This window comes from Vipera ursinii, assembly GCF_947247035.1.
Source record: "Vipera ursinii genome assembly, chromosome: Z".
NCBI classification, from domain to species: domain Eukaryota; kingdom Metazoa; phylum Chordata; class Lepidosauria; order Squamata; family Viperidae; genus Vipera; species Vipera ursinii.
In genome coordinates, this window is record NC_139517.1 from 64,652,331 (window position 1) to 64,679,657 (window position 27,327).

The 27,327-nt window shown below is 41.6% G+C and overlaps 1 protein-coding gene across 10 annotated transcripts in view; it reads left to right on the forward strand.

Annotated features, from left to right (window-relative positions):
- TPK1 (thiamin pyrophosphokinase 1) overlaps nucleotides 1-27,327 on the forward strand; it is a 474,010-nt gene that overhangs the window by 316,303 nt on the left and 130,380 nt on the right. For 8 of the 10 annotated variants that reach the window (XM_083378309.1, XM_083378316.1, XM_083378311.1 and 5 more), the window contains one exon: nucleotides 4,909-5,055. The exons of 1 other annotated variant lie outside the window; for it this stretch is intronic. In XM_083378309.1, the coding sequence (XP_083234435.1) occupies nucleotides 4,909-5,055 (147 nt within the window). The remainder of the gene's footprint in view (nucleotides 1-4,908; nucleotides 5,056-27,327) is intronic. One more of the 10 variants, XM_083378313.1, reaches the window with a different exon arrangement.

Here is a 27,327-nt window from a genome sequence, read left to right on the forward strand (position 1 = left end):
GCACCACCACCTGTTTGTTGGATCCGTGCCCCTCCTGGCTAGTTTATGCGGCTCGGGAAGGAACACGAGGCTGGTTCCATGCAGTAATAACTGCTTCCTTGAAGGAGGGTGTCTTTCCTGCCGCCTTGAAGGAGGCGGTGGTGAGACCCCTTCTCAAGAAGCCTGCTTTGGACCCGGCTGTTTTAAACAACTACCGTCCAGTCTCCAACCTTCGCTTTCTGGCGAAGGTTGTTGAGAGCGTGGTGGCGCATCAGCTCCCTCTGTTCCTGGAGGAAACTGATTATCTGGACCCGTACCAATCGGGCTTCAGGCCCGGACACAGCACAGAGACGGCATTGGTCGCGCTGGTGAATGATCTCTGGAGGGCTAGGGACAGGGGTTGCTCCTCTGTCCTGGTCCTATTAGATCTCTCAGCGGCGTTCGATACCATCAACCATGGTATCCTACTGCGGCGTCTCAGGGGACTGGGAGTGGGAGGCACCGTTCTACGGTGGTTCTCCTCCTACCTCCAGGGCCGCTCGCAGTCGGTGTTGACAGGAGGGCAGAGATCCGCCCCGAGGTGTCTCATTTGTGGAGTTCCTCAGGGGTCGGTTCTCTCGCCTCTCCTGTTCAACATCTATATGAAGCCGCTGGGCGAGATCATTCGTGGTTTTGGGGTGGGGTATCATCAGTACGCGGATGATACCCAACTTTTTCTTTCCACCCCGAACCAACCCAGTGATGCCCTCTCCGTGATGTCCCGGTGCCTGGAGGCGGTTCAGGTCTGGATGGGGAGAAACAGGCTTCGTCTCAATCCCGCCAAGACTGAGTGGCTGTGCATATCGGCATCTCGGGTTAACCAAGTTATTCCATCCTTAATGATGGGGAGTGAGGTGTTACCCCCCGTCGATAGGGCTCGCAACTTGGGCGTCCTCCTGGATTCACGGCTCAATTTTGAAGACCATATAGGAGCCGTGACCAGGGGGGCTTTTGCTCAGGTTCGCCTGGTGCGCCAGTTGCGTCCCTATCTGGACCGAGATGCCCTACGCACAGTTACTCGCGCTAGTGACCTCCCGTTTGGACTACTGTAACGCTCTCTACATGGGGCTGCCCTTGAAGAACACTCGGAGGCTTCAACTGGTGCAGAATGCGGCCGCGCGAGTTGTAATGGGGGTTTCCCAATACTCCCATGTAACACCTCTACTCCATGAGCTGCATTGGCTTCCGGTTGCCCTCTGGGTGAAATTCAAGGTGCTGGTTATCACCTATAAAGCTCTACATGGCCTGGGTCCGGGATATCTGAGGGAACACCTGCTGCCGGCATCAAACGCCCTTCGCCCAGTGCGCTCCCACAGGGAGGGTCTGCTCAGGGTCCCGCCAGTAAGAGATTGCCGGCGGGTGATACCCAGGGATAGGGCCTTCTCGGTGGGAGCGCCTGCCCTCTGGAACCAGCTGCCGGTGGAACTGAGAACTGCCCCCAACCTCCGATCATTCCGCCGGGGCCTGAAGACCTGGCTCTTCGAGCTCTCGGGCCCAGGCTGAGGAGAAATTTTTAATTGGGCTTCTTTTTAATTGAGTACAGGGTCAATTTAATATTTTTAATTGGGTTTTTAACTTTTGTATGTTGGATTTTTAATTCCCTGTAAACCGCCCTGAGTCCTCAGGGAATAGGGCGGTATATAAATGTAACTAAATAAATAAAATAAATAAATATTGACTGCCATATACCCCAGTGAAACCTGGAAATCTACAGCAATTACTGATTATATCAATATCTTCCAATTATGTTGTCTCAGAAGGATTTTTTGTATTTCATATCCTGACTATGTCACAAATGAAGACATTCTACAAAGAGGTAATTCCTGAAGACTCTCTGAGATAGTGACAGAATGAAGAATGCACTTTGCTAGACTGTCCTCCCCATGACAGCAATGTCCAGCAAATTGATAGTGGTATCAGTTGGATACCACTAGATGGTCATAGAAAAGAGAGGAAGGTCAAAGAATACCTGGTTCTAGACATTTCAGAAAGATCTGAAAAACATCAACCTTGAATGGAAGGATGTGGAAACTGTAGCTGTGGACTAAAAACTATGGAGTACACATTCCAGTCATTTGCAGAAAAAAAGATTTATGGCAACTCCAAACTCTGTTTTTAGCAGAGTTTCTGCAGTCTTTTGTGTTTACCTCCCATATTTTCCTTCAGTTGTTTCTGTTGTTAAATTGATATTCTTTTTAATTTTAAAAATAAATAATTGTTTTTTTTAATTTTATGTTTAACTAGGTTTTTATAAGAAACTGTTGCATACAGTACAGAAAATATGTTATGGATGCATAACAATTTTGTCAGTCGCTAAAATAAAAGAACAAAAATATAATTGTGAATATAAAATTGTTAAAAGAACATAGAAATAGCCCTAGATATAAACTAGGCAGAGAGCCCCAAGAAGGACTGTTTGAGCTGTTTTTATGAATGTTCAGTGCATTGTATCCTTCCCACTTTGATACTAGATTCAAGTGTAATAAAAGTATTTTCTTTATAAATTGCTCAGATAGAAATAAACATAGAATGTGTTAACCTTTAAGTTTAAAATTAAATGTAGACAAATTAATCCAAGTAGTAAAGTATACCATTCAAAAATATATTATTTGCTGGGTAAATGCAGTAACAAGCATTAAGAATTATCTAGATTTTTAATGCTATAATTAGAACATCCCATCAGATTTACATTTTTTAAGGAAATGCTATATTAAAATGTTATACTGATGTGGAAAAAAATACATCAGTTTAATCAATTTTTGTTAAACTGATTATACAGTTATTATTTCTGATAAATTTTTGTGATGCATTACTTTATAGTAATGTGCTGTATCACTGGAAAAAACCTTGGCCCACAAGATAGTTAGAAAAGTCAGTAGTCCATTCCTGCTTGGATACGCTCCCACAGAGAGGGCCTCCTCAGGGTGCCGCCGGTCAAAGAATGCTGACTGGTGACCCCCAGGGGGAGAGCGTTCTCTGTGGGTGCACCGGATTTATGGAACCATCTTCCGGTAGAGCTCCGGATGGCGCCCGATCTCCGCTCCTTAAAACCCATCTCTTTAAAGAAGCGGGCCTGGCCTGATGGGATGGGGTGGGATTTTTATTATGACTTCAATTTTAAATTTGTATTATTATGGGCATTGTTTAATCATGTTTTAATAATTTTAATTTTTGTATCTGATTTTTATGTATTGCCCTGTTAACCGCCCTGAGTCTCTTGAGAGAAGGGCGGTATATAAATTAAATAAATAAATAAATAAATAAATAAATAAATAAATAAATAAATAACAGAATACGTAGAAAGTTTTTTTGCAGGAACAGCAAGGTAACGGATACCTCAAATATATTTTGGATCTATCCAATGCATTTAGACAATATAAGATCATGCAACAAAAATATTCATTCAAATAAAACTTTAAAGTGTAATGTTATCTTAGAGTAGTGATGCTTCACATATAAATATGTAGAAATTAATAATCATTCCAGAAGTTCTTCATTTTAAATTGATTAAGCTAGCTGTACCTGTCCATAATTTTAGGTGGATTATTAGCTTTTTGATATATAGGAAACAACAGGTGAAGCTAGGGAAAATTACATCTAATATCTGGGCAATTAGCACAAACCCTCTCAAGGCTGTGTTCTCCCCATTGCTCTTCTCTCTGTCTCTGTCTCTCTGTCTCTCTGTCTCTGTATGTGTGTGTGTGTGTGTGTATATATATATATATATATATATATATATATATATATATATATATATATATATATATATATATATATATATATATATATATATTGAGCCTGGTGGGATGCGAACCTGCACTATTGATACAGTTTTATAGAGGAATTGTTGAGTCTGTCATTTGTACTTCTATAATTGTCTGGTTTGATACAGCAACCAAACAAGACAGGTACAGACTCCAACAGATAGTTATGGCTGCAGAAAGAACAATTGCAACCAGACTTCTTTCCATAGAAGATCTGTGTATTGCGCAGGTCAGAAGAAGGACTGAGAAAATATCTACAGACCCCTCACATCCTGGACATAAAGATGTTTCAACTCTTTCCCTCAGAATGCCACTGTAGGGCATCTAAAACAACTAGGCATAGGGACAGGATTTTTTCCTCGTGCCATCACTCTGCTGAACATCTAACTCTTGCAGTGCTGTCTAATGTCTATGTATATTTACATGTTTTATGACCATAATATTAGTATTAGTCTTATCTTTCTACCCCCACTTTTTGTATTATGATGATGACTATTCTATTATTTTTCATCTACACTGAGACCTTCTGCACCGGAGAAAAATTCCTTGTGCATCTAATCACACTTGGCCAAATAAAATATTCTCATCTAGTCTAGTCTAGTCTCTGAAAAGTTCTGTTAGCTCCAGGACCAAGAGCTTTTCTAGCCGAGACTTTCATTCCAGTAATAATCCTCCTACTCATATTACTTAGCAACTGATTTTCAAACTGTCTCTGTTATTGGATGTAATATAGAGCCATCACAACTTTGAACTATTATTTGCTTTGTCTTCCATGGATTTGCCATTAAGATGCATTCAGAAAAGCAATGAAATGTTTCTAGACCTGGTTATTACAACCCTAGAAAATCAAGACCAAGATATTTTTATCACCATCATCATCATGTAAAAAGAAGAGGATTGAAATGAATTAGGCTAATGATTTCAAATATGCTTATTTTATAAATTCTACCATTATAAATATATTGTTGATATTTCTGAAATCTGTTCAACATCAAATTATATTTATGCTTTGTAAACATATGTATTTATATTTTATAGGAAAGGCACAAAATATACTTGTACTTTTGGACCTTTTTAAAACATTCTATTTACTTTTTTCTCTGTGTGTGTTTTGTATTTCTGTTAGATGGACATGATTATAACTTTGGGAGGACTTGGAGGTCGCTTTGACCAAATCATGGCATCTGTGGAAACTCTCTTCCATGCAGTTAAGATAACCTCTTTTCCCATCATAGTTATTCAAGAGTGTTCCTTAATATACCTACTTCAACCTGTAAGTTAATTAAAACTTGTTTTTTTAATAAATGCATCATATATATTTTATTGCCTTCCATAGAAATTATTACACTTACAGCTATGAAATCAATATATGCAATCAAATACAGAAAAATGTTTTGAAATAAAATATAAATGACATCACTTAGCCAAGCTTATTTTAAATCCCATGTATTTCAGGGTAATAATTATATGATTAGATAAATCTCTGTTTAAGCCTATGTTTAACTAACATTAGGTTGTGCTAAAATTATGTAATCATAGCCACAATGTTGTTTTTAGTTTTTACCTTAATTTGTTTCTATGTGGATGGCTGATTTGTAATTTAGTAAAGGTAGAAGTACCTTAAAAGGGATTCTTTTATTGCATATTTATGCCAATTCAGATTTGATTGACATTGGGTCTTTTTTAAATTATCAAAAAGATCTGCAATACATATGAAAACATATTTTGAGAATCAGCAGAAATAACTTTGTTTGGCTGAAGCACAGAAAATATATAGAAAGTATATTAATTGTTTCTAGCTAAATAATCTTCTGCCGTTCCTCAGGTATATCTAATTTCAGCTATCTATCCATCCATCATCCATCCATCCATCCATCTATCTATCTATCTATCCATCCATCCATCTATCTCTTTTAAATTTAATCTGAAACAGAATTCTGTTCAGGATAATGCATTGAAATATAGAAATAAATACTATTTTTTCAACTTATAAGACCCTCAAGATTTAAAAGGAGTGCTGTTTACAAAGTTCATTTGCTAGCATCACTTTCCCAATTCCTACAAATTCACCCTGTATGTTCTAAATATACACATTAAAACAGGCAACACTACAAAAGCATACTGAGCAAAAGACAGTTACAGCTTAGATTGCAAATATTTCCTTTGGATTGTGAAATTGGCTACAGCACAGACTTTGATTCAGTACTTTTCCATGAGGCCTGATTTGGCTCACCTAGCTCTAAACCTTGCACAGAAGGAATATAGGATAGAATTTCTCCTTCCACAGTCTGAAACATAGCAAAAAATATAATACAAGGTGACTGCCCTGCATCTCAAAATGTCACATGTCTGAATGAATTAATGTCAAAAATGTGTCCCAAAAGAGGGGGGGGGGGATAGCTCAACATTTGGAAATTACACTCAGTCTAAAACAAACTTAAGGATTTTATTTTCTCCTATTGCATGTGCTTGGAGCCCACAATAAGCTAATAAAATATCTAGGCTAATTTTTTGATTCAGGAAATTAAAACAGAAAAAAAATATCTCATTTTATTTACCCCCAGTTTTAATGATGGTTAGCAAGGAGATAAAGTTGTAGTAGATCCTGAAGTTGTTATTTTAATGTGGACAGTTTGGAAATTTTGCTCCAAAGTTGCCATTTCATTGATATTGTTTGGGGCTTTTATTCAGGTTGTTTATGCTCGCCTTTTTTGCCTTAGACTAGAGCTTCATGGACTAGGTTTTCTTGCTATTTGCTGTGCTATTTGAAGGGACTGTAGTTGTCTGTGTCTTTCCACCTAGGTGACAGCTGGGTGGACATCCCCACCCTGATCTGACCAGTGTGTGAGACCGGCCGGGGGCAGGGGACAGTATATATGGGAAGGAGGACCGAGATTTGCCTTGCTGATTTTCTCATTTTAACTGAATTTCTTTGATTTGTTCTGCATATACCAGCAACACTTTGTTGGTGGTACATTATGTCTACCTGCCTTATTTGCTTGCCTAACCTTTTAGCCTGGTGAGGTGTAGCGTCAAACATTTGTATTTGACGTACCTTTGTTTTCCAGTGTAATGTACTTAGGCTGTTTGTGTGTTCTTTAATTGTGTCTATTTTTTGCCAACATATCATTACATCCTGATTTTTGTGATGCTGCCTTCCCCATAAATAAGGGCCAGCTTGTTTGCTGGGGTATTGCGTTCCATTGTTGATTGCCATCAATTTTTGTGCCTGCCACCTTTCCCATAGATAAGGGTTGGCCTCTTTGCTAGGGTAGCATGTTATTTCTCTATTACTGCTGTCAGTTCTACTGGGGGAAAAAAGAATGGGCCTTTTCCATAGATAAGGATTGTCGGTTACAGAGCTCCATATTCCTCTATTTTCCTGGGCCATTGTCTCTCTTGGTTGCTCAAGGGTAGGGAAAAAGAAGAAACAAAGAAACAAACATGGGATTTTGCCCTCAGCCCTGATTGGAGTGAGTGTGTTGAGATGTACGTACGGACAAAGCGATTGATGCAAAAGTGTGAATGACTGGTTGAGAGTTACTTCACTGAAACCACACACATTTTAACCTGATTGGATGAGTCACAGCTTCTCGTCCATTAATGTATTTTCTTACCTCTCTTTAAGTGGCCTTTTCTGCTCTTTTCCTGAAAAGGTTTGCTCTCAATTTATATTATAATGAATTGCCCTTCAGTGTTGGGCTTGGTGGTTCTTGGGTTGGGCTGTTTACTGTTAGTTTGTTTGGCAGTTCCGTGAATGGGGTATTGTTTACTTCTTGATTGTTGGTCTGTTGTTAATATTGGTATTAATCTATGTTCATCTGGATGTTGAATGCTGGTGGAGAGGTGTTTTCATTATTTTGTTCCTTTTTTGGCTTGTTGATTCTTTTAAATGATATGTAGATGTTATTTATGTCTATGTGCCTATTGATAGTCCATTTATGAGAATGCCAGGCTTCCAGAAATTCTCTAGTGTTTTTTGACTTGGCTTGGTCAAGGATAGTAATGGTTTTCCAGTTGACACTGTGGTTAAATCTATCCATATATTGTGAAATTAAAGAGTTTTCATCATGTCTTCTGACTGCTAGTTGGTGTTCATGGATGTGTTCTTCCTGTTTGTCCTACTTAGTGGTTATTCCAGTCTTTATACTGTATGTTGTAGATGACTGTTTTTTCTTCTTCTGGGATTACTGGGTTTTTTTGGTTTTTGGAGGGCTTTGGTTGATTTATGTGCTATACTGTCAGGCTAGGCAGGGGCAGGGGCCTGAGTGACATCAGCTACAGGCCAAGTGGTGGTAGGTCAGGCAATGGCCATAGACTGAGTGGTGATAGGCCAAGCAGGAGTTAGTGGGCTAAGCAATGACAGACCATGCAGCAGTTTGGTAGTAGATGGGTGGGCAGTAGCAGTGGACCAAGTAACACATCAGTAGAGCAGCCAGCAGCAGAAAGCCAAGTGATGGGCCAGGCAGCAGCTGCAGGCCAAGTGACCATGGTGATAGCCCAGGTAATGGCAGAGGGCCAAACAGCAATGGACCAGACAGTGGCTTTGGGCAAAGCAGCTGTGGCAGTAGACCAGGTACCAGCAAAGGGCTAAGTGGCATTGGGCCAAACAATGGTGGCTGGCCAAGTAGTGACAGTGAGCAGACATCAGCATTGGCCCATCCATTGGCAGCAAGTGGGTTATGCCAGGTGAAAGACCAGGTGGCAATGATGCCTGAGGTAAAAGTAACAGGCCAACAGTGGCAGCAGGTCAAGTGGTCACAGGCCACTTGGGCTGAGCTTTGGCAGGCCATACATCAGCCTGCGACCTATCCAAGGAATCATGCTCTGTCCCCACTTGGGAGCTATAACAGCAGCAGAGAAGGTGGTGGGTGTGACTAGGAGAGCTTTTGCACAGCTCTGATTTGTACCCCAGTTGCAACCTTTCCTGGATCATGAATCCCTGCACTCAGTTACTCAAACCCTGGTCCTCTTTTCTTAACTACTGCAATGTAATCTACATAAGGTAAAGGTAAAGGTTCCCCCGCACATGCGTGCTAGTTGTTTCCAACTCTAGGGGCCGGTGCTCATCTCCGTTTCAAAGCCGAAGAGCCAGCGTTTGTCCGAGGATGTCTCCGTGGTCTACATAGGGCTACCCTTGAAATTCATTCATAAGCTTCAGCTGGTACTAAGTGCGACAACAAGAGCAATTTTGGGCTCCTAGGTGACCCATATTACACTTCTGCTTCACAAACCTCACTGGCTATCAGTATGCTTCCAAGCATCTTTCAAGATGTTGATTAGGATTAGAGATGGGAAAGCCTGGAAAAAATCTGGAAAAAATGGGGAAAAAACAGTTTTTTTCTGGTTTTTTCCAAAGCTGTTTTTTTCTGGAAAAATAGAAAAAAAAGGAATGTGGAATATGTTCTTTTCCAATGATAGATAATATATTGTTGTGGAAAAAGCCCAATGGAAAAGACAAGACAGCAACACAAACCAATAATTCTTACTTTAAGATTCAGAGTTTTATTTTTCTAATAATTTGGAACATAGCAAGGATAATAACACATCATCACGTACATTAATAACCCATTGCAAGGAGGACCATATGGTTATAGAAAATTCCAATAGGAAAGCTATAGGTCGATGGCAAATCAATTAGGTCCAGTCCCAACCTTTTCTTGTTCTAAGACTGTAGTCAGATGGTCTGCTGATTTTTGCTGACTTCTGCTGACTTTTTCTGACCTCTTACTGACCCCCTGCTGACCTACTTTCCACATATACTTTCTGCTGAACATTCCACATATACCCGTGTACTTGGAACCCGCATCCAGCAGCTACTTTCAGTTCCCTATTTTTCCAACAGTTATAATACTCATGTTCCAAATATACATAGACCTATCTACTTTGCAATTTCATATTGCACAAAGCTCAGATTACAAATAGTACATTTGTATTGTGAAATAATATAAAGTTCAAGTCAAAGCTTTGTTTCAAATCACTACTGTGGGGCCTATCACAGGTTTCATCCAGACTCATCTTGTTATATGAGGAGGGGGCTATATTTTCATCTCCCACAATATCTATGACATGGTATTTGAACTATATGTAGCATTACCCTTGAAAGAGCAACATGGATGGAATTGGGTGAGACCCTATCCTCTCTTTATGACTTTAAGACTTTTTTCTGGGGGAAAACATGCCCAAAGCAAAAAAATCCTCCCCAATGAGAGACAGAAGGGGAATTCCCACCCCATTCCCTCAGGGGAAAAAAAAGCAGTGAATTGCTTAGGGGAAAATAGAGAAAATTACAAGATTAATTTGGAAGCAATACACATACCGGTATATAACTTTGAAATTTGGGGACTAAAAGTGCTTTTGAGATTTTTTTTAAAGAGACTTAAAAAGCTTGTAATATAGGTTTGTATGTAAAAAAGCTGGAAGACGGAATCAGCGACATCTAGAGGCGAACTAAAACACTACAATTTATTATGCCTAAGGAAAACTTGGCTGGAAGCCCAGACTAAGATAAGACTTGTTGTTTTCAGAAACTTTCACTTTTGAAGACTACAGCTGGGAAAGAGGGGGGGGACCTCTTTGACTGCTTTTCTATGTGGCAGAGACTATAAACTATTTTGAAACTGGGCTGCCTGGACTACTAACTGACTTTTAGAGCTGTGTCATGGAGCTATTTCCCTGTAGAAGAAACATGCATTATTGAGTAAGATGATGGAATACTTTGGACTATAAACCTTTGATTGATGAACAATTTTTAATTGCTCTTCTCTCTCTGGGCAGAAAGGATGTGTTTTTCATTGGACAGAAAAATTTGAAAAATTTGAACTTTATTTATATTTGCCAAGGAGAGACTTAAGGATGGACTGATAGGCCAGCTGGATAATTAGGAATTCAAATGACCATTGACTGAAACTTTTTAAATTCCTAAATAGATTGGACTATAAAGATTACAAACAAAAACAAAATGGATGTTCCATACTTAGCTTCAAATGGTAAAAAACCAGCCTTAACACCTGTCTTCAAAGTCCCCAGCTTGACATATCAACAAGAAAATGTTGATGAATTTCAAAAATAAATACTATCTTAAAATCAATACAAGAGACAATTGCCTTAGCTCATGATAAGACTGAAAATAACACAAAGGAGATGAACAATTCTTTAATCTAAATCTACAAACTCAGAAAATGAATACAAAGAAGGAACTAGCAACCCAGAAAATAGAAGGAAAAATTAGAGGAAGCAGATCCAAAGATGGAGGACCTAAAGAAAGGAACTAACAGAAAGACAAATGAAGAATTAGAAGACGTAGTGATACCGGAAATGGAAAAGATACTGTATGTTACCTTGTCAGAACACAGTTGAGGATAAGAAAGAAGAGCTGACTGAATGGAAAATAGAGCTGTTAGGAGAATTGTGGGAAATTGGAGAAGGAGAGAGGCTGTTTAATGAATACCAATGGGCTGAGCGTCCTTCCAAAAATACTTTATCAAATTGTCTTTCTTATTCCAAACAATATACACAAAAATAGAGGAAGAATTATTTGATGATTCAAATGCATTCATTTGAAAAAAAGAAGAAAGCTACAGTAAGACTGAAGAAAATAGAGGTTTTGATGCATTAGATGGGATATTATACTATTAATCAGATGTTTGAACATGGCTAAGAATAGATAATTGTTAAAAATAGAAGAATTATTATAAGTAGAAAGATAGGATTTATAACTAGAATATTATATTTTGGAATAAGAAGGGAAATATGAAAATGCTAAGAGGGTTTGCATAAGAGAAGCTTTTGGTTACCCAAATGTAACTTATTGTGAGACATTTTGAACACTGATGGGGAATTAAAATTTACAAATGGGAAAAACAGAATATTAATTGAACAAATGGATATTAAGTGCAAATGCAATTAAGATATATTTTGGTTAGAAAAGATATTTTAAACTGACATTATTGATATTATGAGACAAATGTAACAAACATGTTGATATTCAATTGTATATGTATTAACAACAGTAAGAATTGGATTTGCCTAATGTGGGAAAATGTTTACTACTGGAAGAAGAGGAGAAGCATTGGATGGTGTAAAATTGGGCCTGGATTGAATTACTAATTGACACAGGACAACACATTGTTTATTAAGTACTTGATTGTAAAACTAGAAAATTAATAAAATATTTATTTATTTATTTAAAAAATAAGCCTCTCCTATCTTATCCCCTTCTTTCCCTCAGTCTTACCTCATAAAAGCCTCTCCCATTTGTCTCTATTGTCTCCTCTCCCAGGCTTAGCCCCCCAACCTAGGCCTCAGCTGAGCATTCACTCCTCTCTCCCCTCTCACTGACATCTCCCAGGCATCTCCCAGTACTGTCTCTTCAGCTCATCCTACCCCCACTACACACTCCCCCCCACCCAAAATTCTTCAGTTCACCAAAAAGTGGGAAGGGCTCACCAAGAATCGGGTATCAGGGAAGGGGTCAAAATTTCATCTAGCAGCAAGTACTGCCTCTTATGTGCTGTGGCCCAGAGTATCATATGTCAGTCTCCTAAGAGGATGTATTACACTTTTGGGTCTTTCTACCTTTGGTTCAGCTGTACAAATGAGTCATCCTCCCGAGATTTCTCACACCTAAAAATCTCTGGGGCTGGAGGCCCATTCTTTGGTTCTAGCTTTTGTGAGAGGTGGAAGAATTGAGACTTTCTCAACAGGCTCCTCCGCCCAGGAGCCTCTGGAGCTGGTGGCACTGTCTCCAGTTCTGACAGCTGCTCAGACTGCTCATCAGCCTTCCACTTGGGTTTTCTAAGAACTTCTTCCTGTCCCCAAGCTCTAGGTACATCTGGCATCTGGCCTGAGCTGCTCAGACCCCATCTCAGTGCCTGTTATGGGGGGAGCTGTTGCAATGTTTTCCAATGATCACAACCAGTTCATACAGCCCTCTTCCTCTTCACTATTCTCCTCTTCTCCTTCCGCAGATCGAGCAGGTTGTGCTCGAGTCACTGGTGGTCTCCTTGTTGGGCAGGGTTCAGTTGCTTTTGGAATAGATGGCTGAGAGGCTCATATTGCCTCATTTAAAAGCAATAGATGATTTGGGTGCCATGCTTTCAGAGGCCCTGAACTCCTTTTAGGTCGAATCCAGTACTCTGGCAATCCATGTAGCTTCTCACTGATGATGTATGGCTGAGAACTCCATTGATCTACCAGTTTATGCTTCCCAAGGATGATAATTCTCAATAATACCCAGTTGCCAGGTTGCAAATCTTGAACTCTCACTTTCAGGTCATAATTCCTCCATAATTTCTCTGTTCTTGAACCTCTGAAATGGCTAGAGCCTTCTCATATGTCATCTTCAGATTCCTCCTCAACCTGTCCACATAATTGCGGTGTGAATTGAATGAGGTTTCATCCATTGAGATGCCAGATGCTGGCAGTTGAGCCTCCCTGCTAAACATCAATCAATATGGAGAATACCCCGTGCACAATGGTAGAAATGTATTGTGTTCAATGTTGCTTCTTGTCTGCAGTCAGTGTCCCTAACATGTCAAGAAGGGTACAATTGAACATCTCAGGCTGTGGGTCTCCTGTGGTTATAGAGAGTGGTGCGTGACTTCCGAATGCCCAGTATGTCCAACAATTGTTTGACAAGCTTGCTTTCAAAATCTCTGCCTTGATCGGAATGTATGTGCTGAGGTAGCCTAGAGTATACAAAGAACTTTTATACAAGTATCTTGGCTACCATGGTGACACACTGATCCTTTGTTGGGAAGACTTGTGCATAGCGACTGAAATGATCAGTCACAACCCATACATTCCCCTGTCCACTTGTATCTGATTCAAGACAGAGGAAGTCAATGCAAACTAGATCCATGGGCCCATGACTTTGCAAGTAGTCCATCAGTGTGGCCCTGGATGGTAAGGTCTTTCTTTGGATACATCGCAGATAGGATCGACAATAGTTTCTAAACTCCATCTTCATACAAGGCCAGTAGAACCGATCCCTCACTAACTTGAAGGTCTTCTCTGGCCCCAGACGTTCATGCTCATCATATAGTGCTATCAGAACTGCTTCCCTATGTTTTTCTGGGAGCAAAAGTTGCTGCTTTTCCTCTGGCCCATCAGAAGGGCCCTTCCGATAAACCACGCCATCCTGGAGCTGTAAGTGGTCCCACTCTTTATGCATCAACCAAGCTCCTCTCAGCAAGTCAGTTAGCAGGGCCTCTAACTGACCATTTCTCAAGGCCCTTGCAGACAGGCCACAAATGGGGTCTTCCGCCTGATCCCTTTTCAAGTCTTTCTTGGTCAAAACAGGCATACCCTCCCCTCTAACTTGAATGGGGATGCAGTACAGCTTAGGAACACCTGCAGTTGTGACTCCCACTGCTTCTGCCCCAATTGCTCCTTGAACACAGTGTTCAACCCCGATACAGAGCTTGAATACCATTGGGGGTCAATCAGATCCATTCTCCAATATGTGCCTTAGGACTGTGAGGTCTCCTCGACAGGGCATCTGCATCCTTGTTCTTCACACCCAGGCGGTACCTCAGGCTGAACCTGAACCCGGAGAGGGCAGCTAGCCACGGATGCCCTTTAGCATTGAGTTTGGCTGTTGTGAGCATGTATGTGAGTGGCATTGTCTGTCTTAACCTCAAACTCCGCTCCATATAGCTAATCCTTTAACTTATCTACTATTGCCCACTTAAATGCCAGGAACTCCAGCTTATGGGTAGGATAGTTCTTTTTGGCTGAAGTGAGGTCCCTGCTGATGTATGCAATGGGCTTCAGGTGTTATCGTGTTCCTGATACAGTATCCCCCCCGACCATCCCAACTAGCATATGGGCAGTTAGGATCTGCGTAGGCCAAGACAGTGGCATTCGTGAGTCTCCTCTTCAGTTGGTCAAAGGCCTGTTTGCACTGCTCAGTACACTGTCTGAATGGATTCTCGAGACTTCCTGGGTCCCTTATACTGATGGACCTGTTTCGAATGACCAGACACATCCTCTACCTCTTCATTCTTCAACAGATCATTGAGAAGACGGGTGATCTTTGCAAACCCTTCAACAATCCTCCAATAATATGAGCAGAACCCTAGAAATGATCACAGTTCATCCACATTTTGGGGTCTGGGCCAAGAAGTGACATCCTCAAGCTTCATGGGATCAGTTGACATCCCTTCTGCAGAGAGAACATGACCCAGATATGTGACAGATGGTTGGTAAAATTGGCATTTCTCTAATGACAGCTTCAATCCTTCTTCATGGAGCCTGTTCAGAACCTTCTGCAAGCACTCCTCATGTTGTTAAAGAGTGTCACCAAAGACAATGATATCATCTAGATAGAGTAGCATCTCTATCAAGTTCATGTCTCCCAAGTCCGCTCCATTTCAGTTCTCTGTTCATTTAAGTCACTTAAGGGAATCTGCTGAGACCTCTCTCAGAAAGGCTTATCTTCTTGAAGACAGATTATATGTTGAGCACTCTTAGCTCATCCCACATCAAATTCATCTTTCAAGAACAGATGTTGCCACCTCCAAAGCTGGTCTCTAGCCCTCTCTTGCCAGTCTTGGGAAAGCTTGTGCTGTTCAGGTAGAACTGATCTGCTGAAACCTTACCCTCAGTCTTTTTCCTAGTATCAGGCAGCACAATTGGGGTGTCTGGGCTCACTTGTCCCAACAAATCTGGTCCTTAAACCTCACAGAAAAGTTGGTAATATTCCAGACTGACTGAAATCCGTCCTCTGGCCTGCCACAGGGCCTTTGTAGAGACCACTTCTGGGACCTCCACTCCAATGTTCTGGGGTCAGATTCAAGGATGAGATAGGGCTCAGGCTGCTCACATCCTTGTCTGACAGAGGCCCATAGGCACACCACCTCCCTTGGTTGTAATACTCTATTCGATCGGTCCAATTTCCACATCGCCCCACACCTTCTATGGGGCCCTGTTGCTCTGGCATAAGATGTTGGTATGTTGTCTGCAGTACAGGATGAATGTCCCCTATCACTGAGTCATTTCCTATTGGGACAATTGGGGTGAGTAGATGCCTAATTAAGTTGGTGTTTGTCCCCACAATCAGTGAGCCCTGGCTAACTCCTGGGGACAGGTACAGACAATGGCCAGGGTGTTGAAGGTTTCAGTGTATCCAACAACTGGGGCCCCAAATGTTAGCTGGATAGGTAGATACCCATTGTATGGGAACTTTTCTGTTACAATCAGGGCTTTTCATAGAACACTCAGAACGGAGTTCCGGCACCTTTTTTGGATGGAAACTTGAAGGGTAGGCAAGGCAGGTTCTATGACATGTGCGAGTTCTGGAACCTTTTTCTTTTACCAAAAAGCACTGGTTACAATGCCCCAAATCTTCAAATCACCCAACTTTTGTATGGGTATGTGCGTCAGGAGCCTGTCATAGAAATCCCAGTACAGTAATATCACTTACGCACCTGAGTCCAAGAGGGCCTTGTGTAGATGCCTTCCACTTGTACTGGCACCATTGAAGAAGGGCCCACCAAATATTTATGGATTTTGTTGGTGGGAGACACAGCATCTGGTCTGACAGCCCATACTTGAGTCCCCGAAGGCTGTTGCTAAAGCCTTGTCACTTTGACCTCTATAGGTCCTAGGATATGGGACTCCCTCGCTGAAAGAGATGCTCCCATCACTCCTATCACTGAGGGAGCTTTGGGGGGACTCTGTTCATGATGGGGGCCACCCAAGGCAGCTTTTGGCCATCCTTTGACTGGAACTAGCTAGTATTCTGGGCACCCAATTGGCTCCCTCACTGGGGCCCCTCTGTAGTTTCCCAACTGGGCCGAATTTTGTGTTTTTTGCAGCTTTGTACAAATATGCCTGTAATGGCCTGCACTCCCACAGTTATAACAGATCACTGGCCTTGCCAACATGTCAGCTGAAGCAAAAGAGCCCATTCCTCCACTGACTAGCCTAGCCAGACGTCCATTCAAAGGTGAACCACCCATTGCCATCCATGAGGCCATCACATTGGTTAAGTTGGATATTTGAGCTTGCATAGTGGTGAACCGGGCATTATACCCTCCAGCTTTCCTCACTCCTGTGCCTGGGGGCCATTCTGGTGGCAAATCGGCTGTAGCCTCTTTGGCCTCCTCCACCACTTCGGTTGCCCTAACTCTCCTTACGAGCTCAGTTGTTGTTCCAGTTGTTCCCTTTGGCTTTAGTCTTTATTTGATTCGAGACTGGGTCTGAGACTAAAGCACCCCATCAAAGTTGTTCGATCCTAGCCCATTCTACTTCAGTGGGATCCATCCCCTCCCTTTCCACAATGTGACATAGTAACTTGTTCAATAGTCTTATGCACTCATACAGCCTTTCATCTCTCTTCTGGTACATTTGCTCAAACCGAAACAGTAGGCTAGAAACTGTTTCGGTAGCTCCAAATTCATCACACAGTAAACAGAGGTAATCATGTACAGTAAAATGCTCTCAACTGAGTGTCAAGCTTCTGCAGTGGGACCCTTTAGGCTCTCTCTGAGCCTCTGCTTCTTTTGAGCATCTGATACATCCCATTCTTCAACAACCTGTACTGCCTGCTCCATCCAGGTTTTGTATTCTTCCTCCCCCTGTGGCACTGGTTGTGTCCCTGAAAAGATACATAGTTTCTTGTACCCAGCCCCAGCACAGTAGTTACCAGTCAGGGTTTGGATGGGTGTCAGGCTCCCCATGGCCTGGGCAGATCCTGCCTCTGCTGCCCCTATGGTAATCAAAGTACATGTCTGCTCTTGTGGGCCCAATGTCTTTGCTAAAGGTGTGGCCCATGGGATTGGGTGTATCACCCTTGCCCTGGTGTCCTCAGTCAATTGAAAGCTCTCAATCCCAAAGCATTCTGGAATCTATCTGGAGCCTCTCCTATCCCCTTCACTTCCTCAGCCTTATAAAAGCCTCTCCCATTCCTCCCAGGCTTATCCCCCCCCCCCAAAGTAGGTCTCAGCTGAGCCTCCACTCCTCTCTGCCCTCTCACTGACTCCTCCCCCAGGCATCTCCCAGGACAATCTCTTCAACTCACCCTACCCCCGCTACATATATAACATGAAGACCTTAATGAAAGATTTTTGAGTCTTTCTGTAGAGTCTTAAATTATTGCAAGTTCTCTCAGCTGAAGAGAAGCAAATCCTGGAATACAATTCAGGTAACACTACTTCTCAATGCAGTTCTCAAACAAGAGAAATGTGCTTTGGTGCCACTAGGGGGCACTGCAGGGAAAAGGCTCCAGTTTAATTTGCTTGTGTACCTTGGACCTCCTACTGTTGAGTAATTGTTGTTATACAATAAATGATAGTTTTTGATCTCCTCTCTGGCCTTAACTGACAGCTAAGAGGGTAAATTTGTCTGACAAATTACTTTCTCTTTTGTAACCCTTAAATGATTGCTATTACCGTTCTCCACCACCACAGCATAATGTTTACTTATAATCTGGTCAGTAAATTGGTTGTTCTTTTCCTCCTCTCAGTAAAATGGTGAGATCAACATCTAGAATTTGGAAACATTTCCACAGTGCAATTTCTGCTGAGAGCAAAGCAGATTTGCAAATATTGTACAAAGAAATATTCTTTTCCAAATGCTACAAGGATGACCAACCATTTCTTTGCATGCCAGAGGAATTAAATGATGAAAACTAGAATGAAAGTGCAAGTAGCTTTTCTTTCTACAGTTCTAATTCCAGAAACATTATTTCTGCTGGTTTTGGATCATCACAAAGTGTTTCTTCACCAGCAGCATCTTCAAGTAAGGAGCTGTTGCAAACAGTTGCCTCACAAAAATACACAATACCTTCATTTATATATAAAATGACCCCTGAAAATCAGGAGAAAATTGATCATCTCTTGCAAGAACAGATTTATGCTTCTGGATCAGCATTGTCAATAATTGAAAATGCATATTGGCAGGAAAGCTTTTAAATTATTATGACAGTCATACCATTTATTAAGCAGACATTACTTGAGCACACCTCAGAATATGACCGTGTGATGGAATCTGTACAAGGAAAAATCAGTGAAGCACTATGTCTTGCAGTACTTACAGATGGATGGACAGATGTTTGGGGAAAAGGAATTATCAACTTTGTGATAACACCTCAAGCAGTTTTTTATAGCTGGGCTTTTCAACCAGTGGTATGGGTACTACCTGTGGTACATTGGCACCTGGCAGGTGGTACGTGACCATTCTAGAGAAATGGTAGTGGGGGAGGGGAATGAGCTGAACCAGTGGCAGCACCGCATAAGCCTGAGCAAGAGACGGCTGGAGCTGCAGGGCTGTCAGGGCTCAGCAGGAGCACCAGGATCAGCGCCAGGCTCCAGCTCTTTCCTTCGCAGAGAAGGGGGTGGGAGGGCAGATGAGGCTTCCACGTTCCTCAAATCTGGGCAAAGCAAAGCAACAGGGGAAAAAAGACCATCTGGAAGTTGCCAGTTGCCTGGCCGACAGTGGCGGGCTCAGCTGCGCAGTGCTGGAAGTGCAAGGCAGAGGCGCCCCTAAAAATAAACCAGAGGGAAAGCAGAGCAGAAGGGAAATCTGAAACCACCCCAAAAAACCCCACCTCTGGACAGCCTTTTCACTTCCTTTCTGAACGTGAGGATTTGATTCCCTGAAAACCTGCCACCGCCTGGCCATCTAAAGGAGCTTGGGAGGAGCAGAGCCCCAGGACCTTTGCCCCCTTGGGCTGCCTGTATTAGGGAATGGCTCGTGCAGCGCAGAGACCTCTTCCCCTGGCCTTGCAGTGGCTCTTCCTGGATGCCCTGATGGTCCCCTGTGACAGGTGAGGGGGGCAGCGAGAGGAGGGGGTGCCACCTGGTATGGGAGCTTCGACCTGTACTTCATTTTGGACAAGTAAGTGGCCAGGCGTCGCAGTGGATGTGCAGGATGAGGCTGGGCTGCATGGGGTGCTTTGTTTTGGGAAGGGGTGCAACAGCCCTGGCAGTTTTTCAAAACTCCGCAGCAGTTTTTTCCCCTTTGCTTTGGGTGCCCAATTTGGACAAAAAATGGCTGGCGGATGCCGCATTCCTCTTTTCTCCAGAGAAGGTCGAAGGAAAAAAGTTTGGCTCCTTCACTGGTTTCTCTTTTTGCAACATTGCTTTCTTTGGAAAAAGTTTAGCAAAGAGTGGCTGTAAGCTTTGGCCTGTTTGGTTAGACTTACCAATGCGCATTTCCAAAGCCTTAGTAAATCCCTCATGGGATGCAGTTCTCATGGTGCAACCGTTTAAGATCTCTGAACTCCAGAGTCAATTCAAAACTTGCTCCATGGCAGAAAATACGTTGTTGTGATGTGTCTTTTTAAATTTATTTTTAGCCAATTTTTCCCCTTAAGTCTGACTCAGAGGAGGAGGGGGGTGTTGAAGAGCTTGCTGAGGGGGTTGAAGATCTTGCTGATGAGAGCCCTCAGCCAGGCCCCTCCCACCTGGTCACCAAGGAGACCCAGCTGTGTGAGCCTGACAGCGTGGATGAAGATGACCCACATCTGGCCCTGTTCAAGGACGCCCGACGCAGGAGGCAGTCAATCAGGAGTAAACAGAGGAAGGCAATGGGGCACCTCGGAAGGAGGCAGAGAGAAGCCACGCCCTGAACTGTATAAAAGGGGAATGCGTGGGAGGGCTGGTTTGCTGAAGGCAACCGCTTGATTAGTTCCTGTTTCATAGCTTCTGTTTCATGGTTGGTGTCTTGTTTTGCTCTGTTTTATCTTAATAAATTTGGCAGGCTTAATTCCAGCCTCTTGCCTTTTGTAAAGGGGTTGTCCCTGCCTTTTCTGCAGGGCTGGTAGCAGGCTGGTACAGAACACTTTTCACAGTCTTGGGGCTATGCAAAATGTGGCTCTTTGGAAACTCAGCCTCTATAAAAACTGTTGTTTTGTTTTGCTTTTACATGTCAGGCACTGTTAAGGTTCTTTGGCAGCTTCATTCTTCAATGCATCTGGCCAATATTTAAGAATACAGCCCCAAACCTCTTACGAAACACAATACATCATGTCAGTTGTAGGACAAATAACATGAGCAAGTATTTTATTTTCTCCCTGGATACAATTCCTGCAGCTGCAGAAAAAGCAGCAAAAATAAAAAAAGAAAGAATATGCATTTCCTTAATGGAGAACAAAGGAACAGTGACTCAGACTTAAGGGGAAAAATAGGCTAAAAATAAATTTAAAAAGACACATCACAACAACGTATTTTCACATTGGTTAAGTTGGATATTTGAGCTTGCATAGTGGTGATACATCCCATTCTTCAACAACCTGTACTGCCTGCTCCATCCAGGTTTTGTATTCTTCCTCCCCCTGTGGCACTGGTTGTGTCCCTGAAACACCGAAGCCTTGGCCGCGCGCAAGTCCTCGGTAAGCTCTGGGCGGTCACTTGCTTCGCGTCTCCTGAGGGAAGGGGGGGCGACTGGAGCGGGCGTGTTTCCTCGCCTGCTGGGCGCCGCGATTTGCCCGGGGAACGCGCAGGCCCCGAATGGCAGCGTGGAGCAAGGAAGCGGACAGCCAGGGCTTCCCCGAGAGCTGCAGCCACACAGGGTATTCCTGTGTATTCAGGCTTGCAAAATGGCGGATCGAGCCTCTGCTGGCGGCAGAGGCTTGCAGAGCGCGGATCCAGCCTCCGCCGGCGGCGGAGGCTTGCAGAACGGCGGATCGGCTTATACTCGAGTCAATAACTTTTTCCAGTTTTGGGGGGTGAAATTGGGGGTCTCGGCTTATACTCGAGTCGGCTTATACTCAAGTATATACGGTATCTTTCTTCCCAGCGCTGATCCTGGCACTTCTGCTGAGCCCTGACAGCCCTGCAGAAGGAAGGAAGGAGGGAGGGAAGGAAGGAAGGAAGGAAGGAAGGAAGGAAGGAAGGAAGGAACCCCCCAACAGTAACCACAATGCTAATGCTCTCAATGAAATTGAGTTTGACATCCCTCATATAATAGGTTGTTAAGTGAATCTGGTTTCACCATTGACTTTGCTTGTCAGAAGGTTGCAAAAGGGGATCACATGACCCTGGGACACTGTGACCGTCATAAATATGAATCAGTTGCCAAGCATCCGAATGTAAATTATATGATCCTGGGGACACTGAAATGGTCATAAATGTGAAAAATGGTCATAAGTCACTCTTTTCAGTGCCTTTGTAACTTTGAACAGTCACTAAGTGAACTGTTGTAAGTCGAGGACTACCTGTACTTTATCACTTTTTTACTTTTTTTTTGGTCCTTTTTTCCCCCTTTTTTTGACACCTTGCTAGGCGACTGATGGTACTCGGATATTGCCATATCCTAAAAGTGGTACAATGGGTGAAAAGGTTGAAAAGCCCTGTTTTATAGAAGCATTGAAACTGGAGAGAACAGACATACTGCAGAGTATATCAGCAGTGAAATATGTGCAGTTTTGGAGAAAATTGAGAGTGGTGAAGTATTTGCTTTGCTGACTGACTGACAATGCAAGTAATATGAAAGCTGCATGGGAAATCATAATGGACAAGTATCCACATATTACCGCAATAGGATGTGTATCTCATGGACTAAACTTACTTCTTAATGACTTCAAAGGATTTATAAAAGAGCTAAAGAAGTTATTGAATATGTAAAAGCTACTTATGTAGTCACTTGCTTCAAGCAAGGAGAAAAAATGCACAGAATAAAATAGTGACACTGAAGCACTGTAATAAAACACATTGGGGTGAAGTGGTGATCTCCTTTAAAAGTTTACTAAAAAAACAAAGAAGCAACAGTAATAATTGAGCATCCTAAAATTCCCAGAAACATAAGGAACACTGTGCTTGATGAGGACATGTTTTGGGTTCAACTGCAGAATTCCCTACAGATTTTAACACCAATTTTTTCAGCAATCCGTGCATCTGAATCAGACCCTGCACTTTTGTCAGAAATTCCTAACCACACGGCTATGATAAAAACATCTGTTTTGGAAAACCTAACTTCAGCTCTGCTTACAACTGCTGAAAAAAGTAAAATGAAAGGATTTATTAGGAAACGGAAAGAATTTTGTTGCCATCCAATACAGCTGCTGCAAATCCACTGAATCCAAAATTCAAAGGCAGTGGTATGAGTGATGAGAATGCAACTGCTGCATTTGACTGGATTATGAAATAAACTATGCACTTAGGACTTGATGTTGGAAAAAATACTTTCAAATGTTGCAGAATATAGAACATCTTCAGGGATTTGGGCCAGGAATGCATTCTGGGATTCTGCAAAAGATAACCCTCCTGCAACCTAGTGGGGGGTGGGGGGACTGGACTATAAGACCTCCAAGGTCCCTTCCAGCTTCTATTCTGTTCTGTTCTACCTGATGGCAAGGTCTGTGGACCACACAACCTCTGTCACCTCTTGCACCTTTCTTATCTTCTGCTGTATGTGAAAGAATTTGGTCTATATTTGGTAATATTTGTATCAAACAGAAACAAAATGACCTGTGAAAGGCTAGAAAAGCTTGTTTCAACCCGTGCAAACCTAAAGTTTTTAGAAGCCCATGAGAAAAATGACAGAGGAAAAGAAGAAATGGAAAATGATAGCAGTAGTTCAGAAAATGAAATAGAATAAACTATATATATATGTTGTGTCTTCTGTTTCTTTTTTTAAAGCACCACTCAAAAGGTAAACCTATGGAGCTTAAACTTTGAGGTGGACCTTAACTTTATTTGCTATTGGTGCTAAAGGGGAAAATCTGATTATTTTTTTTATGTTGATGGTTTCTTGGTTTTTTTGCTGCTTTTGAAGGCAAGGAGGGTGGTTATCTGTTTTACTGCAAGCATAATACTTTTATATACACTTCATTTCACACAATTTGTAAAACTACTACACATTGAAGTGTTTTTTTCAATTTTTTCCAAAATTTCTATTTTTTTAATGAAAAAACCAGGGAAAAAGGCTTTTTTCTCATGACTTCAAAATGTCTGGAAATTTTACATCTCTATTTATGACTTTTAATGCCCTTAATTGCATGGGTCCAGACTACCTGATAAACTGCCTTATCCCTCTAGAACAGGCCTATTCTTTCCACAGAGAGGACTTCAGATCCTGTTGGTCAAAGAACTCCTGCAGTGCCTACTTTTTGGAACATCTTACTGTATACCTTAGAGTAAAATCTGTCCCCACTCTTCTATCCTTCTGCAAGAACCTGAAGACCTGGCTCTGCCAGTTGGCCTGGAGATCAAATGTAAATAATTAACACATTTATATTGAAGTGAGAAATCATCACTGTGTGGGGGTTTTAGCAAACCAAATGATTTAGAAATAGGTCCAGGATAATGAATGTACAGGCGTCCAACTGCTGATAGGCACATCGGCTGTCTATTTATCCACTATTTGCAAATTGGTTTTTTTCTTTCCCAGAAAATGGTTAGATATAGTATCTCTACAACTGTGATTTGGCCTCCAAAAGTGAATGTAAGCTGCTGTATTGGATAATTATATACAAAGCTGTTCCAATCAAGCTGTGCCTAATTTTATGCCAATAATTTCAAAGCCATTATCTGCTGCGTATGTGCAAGAGTTTGTTTAACTTCAGCATGAGCAGCTCACTGATCATAAACTATATATTGTTGCAATCATTATGTAGCTTGACATGTATAAATCAAAAGCAGTTTTATTCACATTCCTTTGGATTGTAGTTTGGAGCATGAAGTTGTGATACATATTTGAAAGTACTATCAGATGAAATTGCACTTAAATTCATAATGGATGCACAAGATTTTATGTTAGGGAACACTAACTGAATATGCTGTTGCATTTAGATGCTACTAAAAATGAAGTGGAAAGACACTACCTGATAAATCCATTGCTGTGATAAGATACATACTTCAGATATATATTTTAGATCAAGGTTCTAAGGACAAGGGCCAATGAAATTGAATAGGGAATTTCTAATAACTGTCTCATGAGCTTAGCCAGGATCCCTAGGAAAACCATTATCACACAGTGTCAGGCCTAGCTACAATATAAGATAATATATAATATTTGACAATATTGTAGAGATTATTTAATAATGTTATGTGTAGGACAGTCTTAATATTTAAGAAGTATAATACATAGAACCTGCTGCATGAACAGTAGATTAGACATCACTGCCCTCGCCGTGATGTCCCGTTGCCTGGAGGTGGTCCAGGTGTGGATGGGGAGAAACAGGCTTCGTCTCAATCCCGCCAAGACTGAGTGGCTGTGCATATCGGCATCTTGGGCTAACCAGACTATTCCACCTCTAATGATGGGGGGGTGATGTGTTACCCCCCGTTGATAGGGCTCACAACTTGGGCGTCCTCCTTGACTCCCGGCTCAATTTTGAAGACCATATAGGAGCCGTGACCAGGGGGGCTTTTGCCCAGGTTCACCTGGTACACCAGTTGCGACCCTATCTGGATCAAGATGCCCTATGCACAGTCACTCATGCTCTCGTGACCTCCCATTTAGACTACTGCAACGCTCTCTACATGGGGCGGCCCTTGAGGACCACTCGGAGGCTTCAGCTGGTGCAGAATGCGGCCGCGTGAGTTGTGATGGGGGTTTCCCAATACTCCCATGTAACAACTCTACTCCACGAGCTGCATTGGCTCCCGGTTGCCCTCCGGGTGAGATTCAAGGTGCTGGTGATGACCTATAAAGCCCTAAATGGCTTGGCTCCGGGTTATCTGAGGGAACACCTGCTGCCGGCATCAAGCTCCCTTCGTCCAGTGCGCTCCCACAGGGAGGGTCTTCTCAGGGTACCGCTGGTAAGAGATTGCCGGTGGACAACACCCAGGGATAGGGCCTTCTCAGTGGGTGTGCCTGTCCTTTGGAACCAGCTGCCAGTGGAGCTTAGGACTGCCCCCGACCTCCGTTCATTCCGCCGGGACCTGAAGACCTGGCTCTTTGAGCTCTCTGGCCCAGGCTGAGAATTTTAATTCTAATTTTAATTGGGGTTTTTTACTTTTTCAGGGACTGTTATAATCTTTTTAATTCTTTTTAATTTTTGTATTTCTTGTTTTAATTACCCTGTTAACCGCCCTGAGTCCTTCGGGAAAGGGCGGTATACAAATCCAATTAAATAAATTAATATATTTGAATAATAAATATAGATGTAGATTGGAATATAAGCGTAAAGAGTTAGAGGAGGAAATCAAGAGGAAAGAGAAGGTTCTTATTTTGAACCCATCTGATAAGAGGGTGAAGGAAGCAATTACTTTGTTAAGAGGTCAGTTTAATATGTTGATGGCAGATTAAGTGGCATCTAACTTACGGTATGTTAAACACAATACTTTTTACTTGTTGAATTTTATTCTAAGTTATATGCTGGGGATAAAATTCAAGGTTTAGATATAGATAGATATTTACAAGAAGTGAATATCCCTGTACTTACACAAGAGCAAAGAGAAGGGATGAATCAATTGATAAATGCTGAAGAAATTATTTTAGCAATTAAACTACTTAAAGTGGGTAAAGCACCAGGAACAGATGGTTTGACTGCCATTTATTATAAAAGTTTACAGTTAGAAATGGTGGAACCTCTAAAAGAATTATTTAGAACAATTCAATCTGGAGGACAAGTGCCTCCATCATGGAAAACAGTTTTTATATCGTTGATTCCAAAGGAAGATCAAGATTTACCCAAACCAAAAATTACAGACCAATATCGCTTTTAAATACTGATTATAAGATATTTGCTAAAATTTTAGCAAATAGATTAATGAAGGTTATGCAGCAAATGATTCATAGTGATCAAACAGGATTTATAAGTGGTAGACAAATGAAAAACAATGTGAGACATATTGTAGATTTATTGGAATTTTTGGAGAGAAATAACCAGGTCTCTGCAGCGCTGATCTTTTTGGATGCCGAAAAGGCCTTTGATCAATTGAATGGGCAATTTTTATTTAAAGTATTAGAGAAGATGGAGTTTTCGGATGAGTTTTTACAACCTATTAGAGCAATATATCAGAAGCAAACAGCTCAAATGGTAATGGTAGTTTGACAGAACCATGTAATATTGAAAAGGGTACAAGACAGGGGTGCCCGTTGTCACCTTTGTTGTTTGTTTTAACACTGAAAATATTATTGATTAAGATACGTGATTCAAATAAAATTAAGGGAATTAACATAAGAGATCAAGATTATAGATTGAGAGCGTTTGTGGATGACTTGGTTATTACATTAAGTCAACCGACTCAGTCGGTTATAGACCTGATGGAGATAATACTGTTATATGGAAAAGTTTCTGGATTTAAGATAAATATGCAAAAAACTAATATATTGCCTAAAAATATGACCACAGAACAAAAGGTAGTCCTAGAAAAATTAACAGGATTTGAAATAGTTAAAAAGTTTAAATATTTGGGGGTATATCTTTCAGTTTCAAATGCTAAATTATATAAAAATAATTATGAATTGTTATGGTTAAAAATTCAAAAAGAGTTAGATAGTTGGGAAAAATTATAATTGTCTTTATTGGGAACAATTGCAGCAGTGAAAATGAATGTTTTACCAAAATTTTTATTTTTGTTTCAAATGATACCTATACTCAAAAAAGATTCAAATTTGGAAGAATGGCAGAAAGGTATTAATAAATATG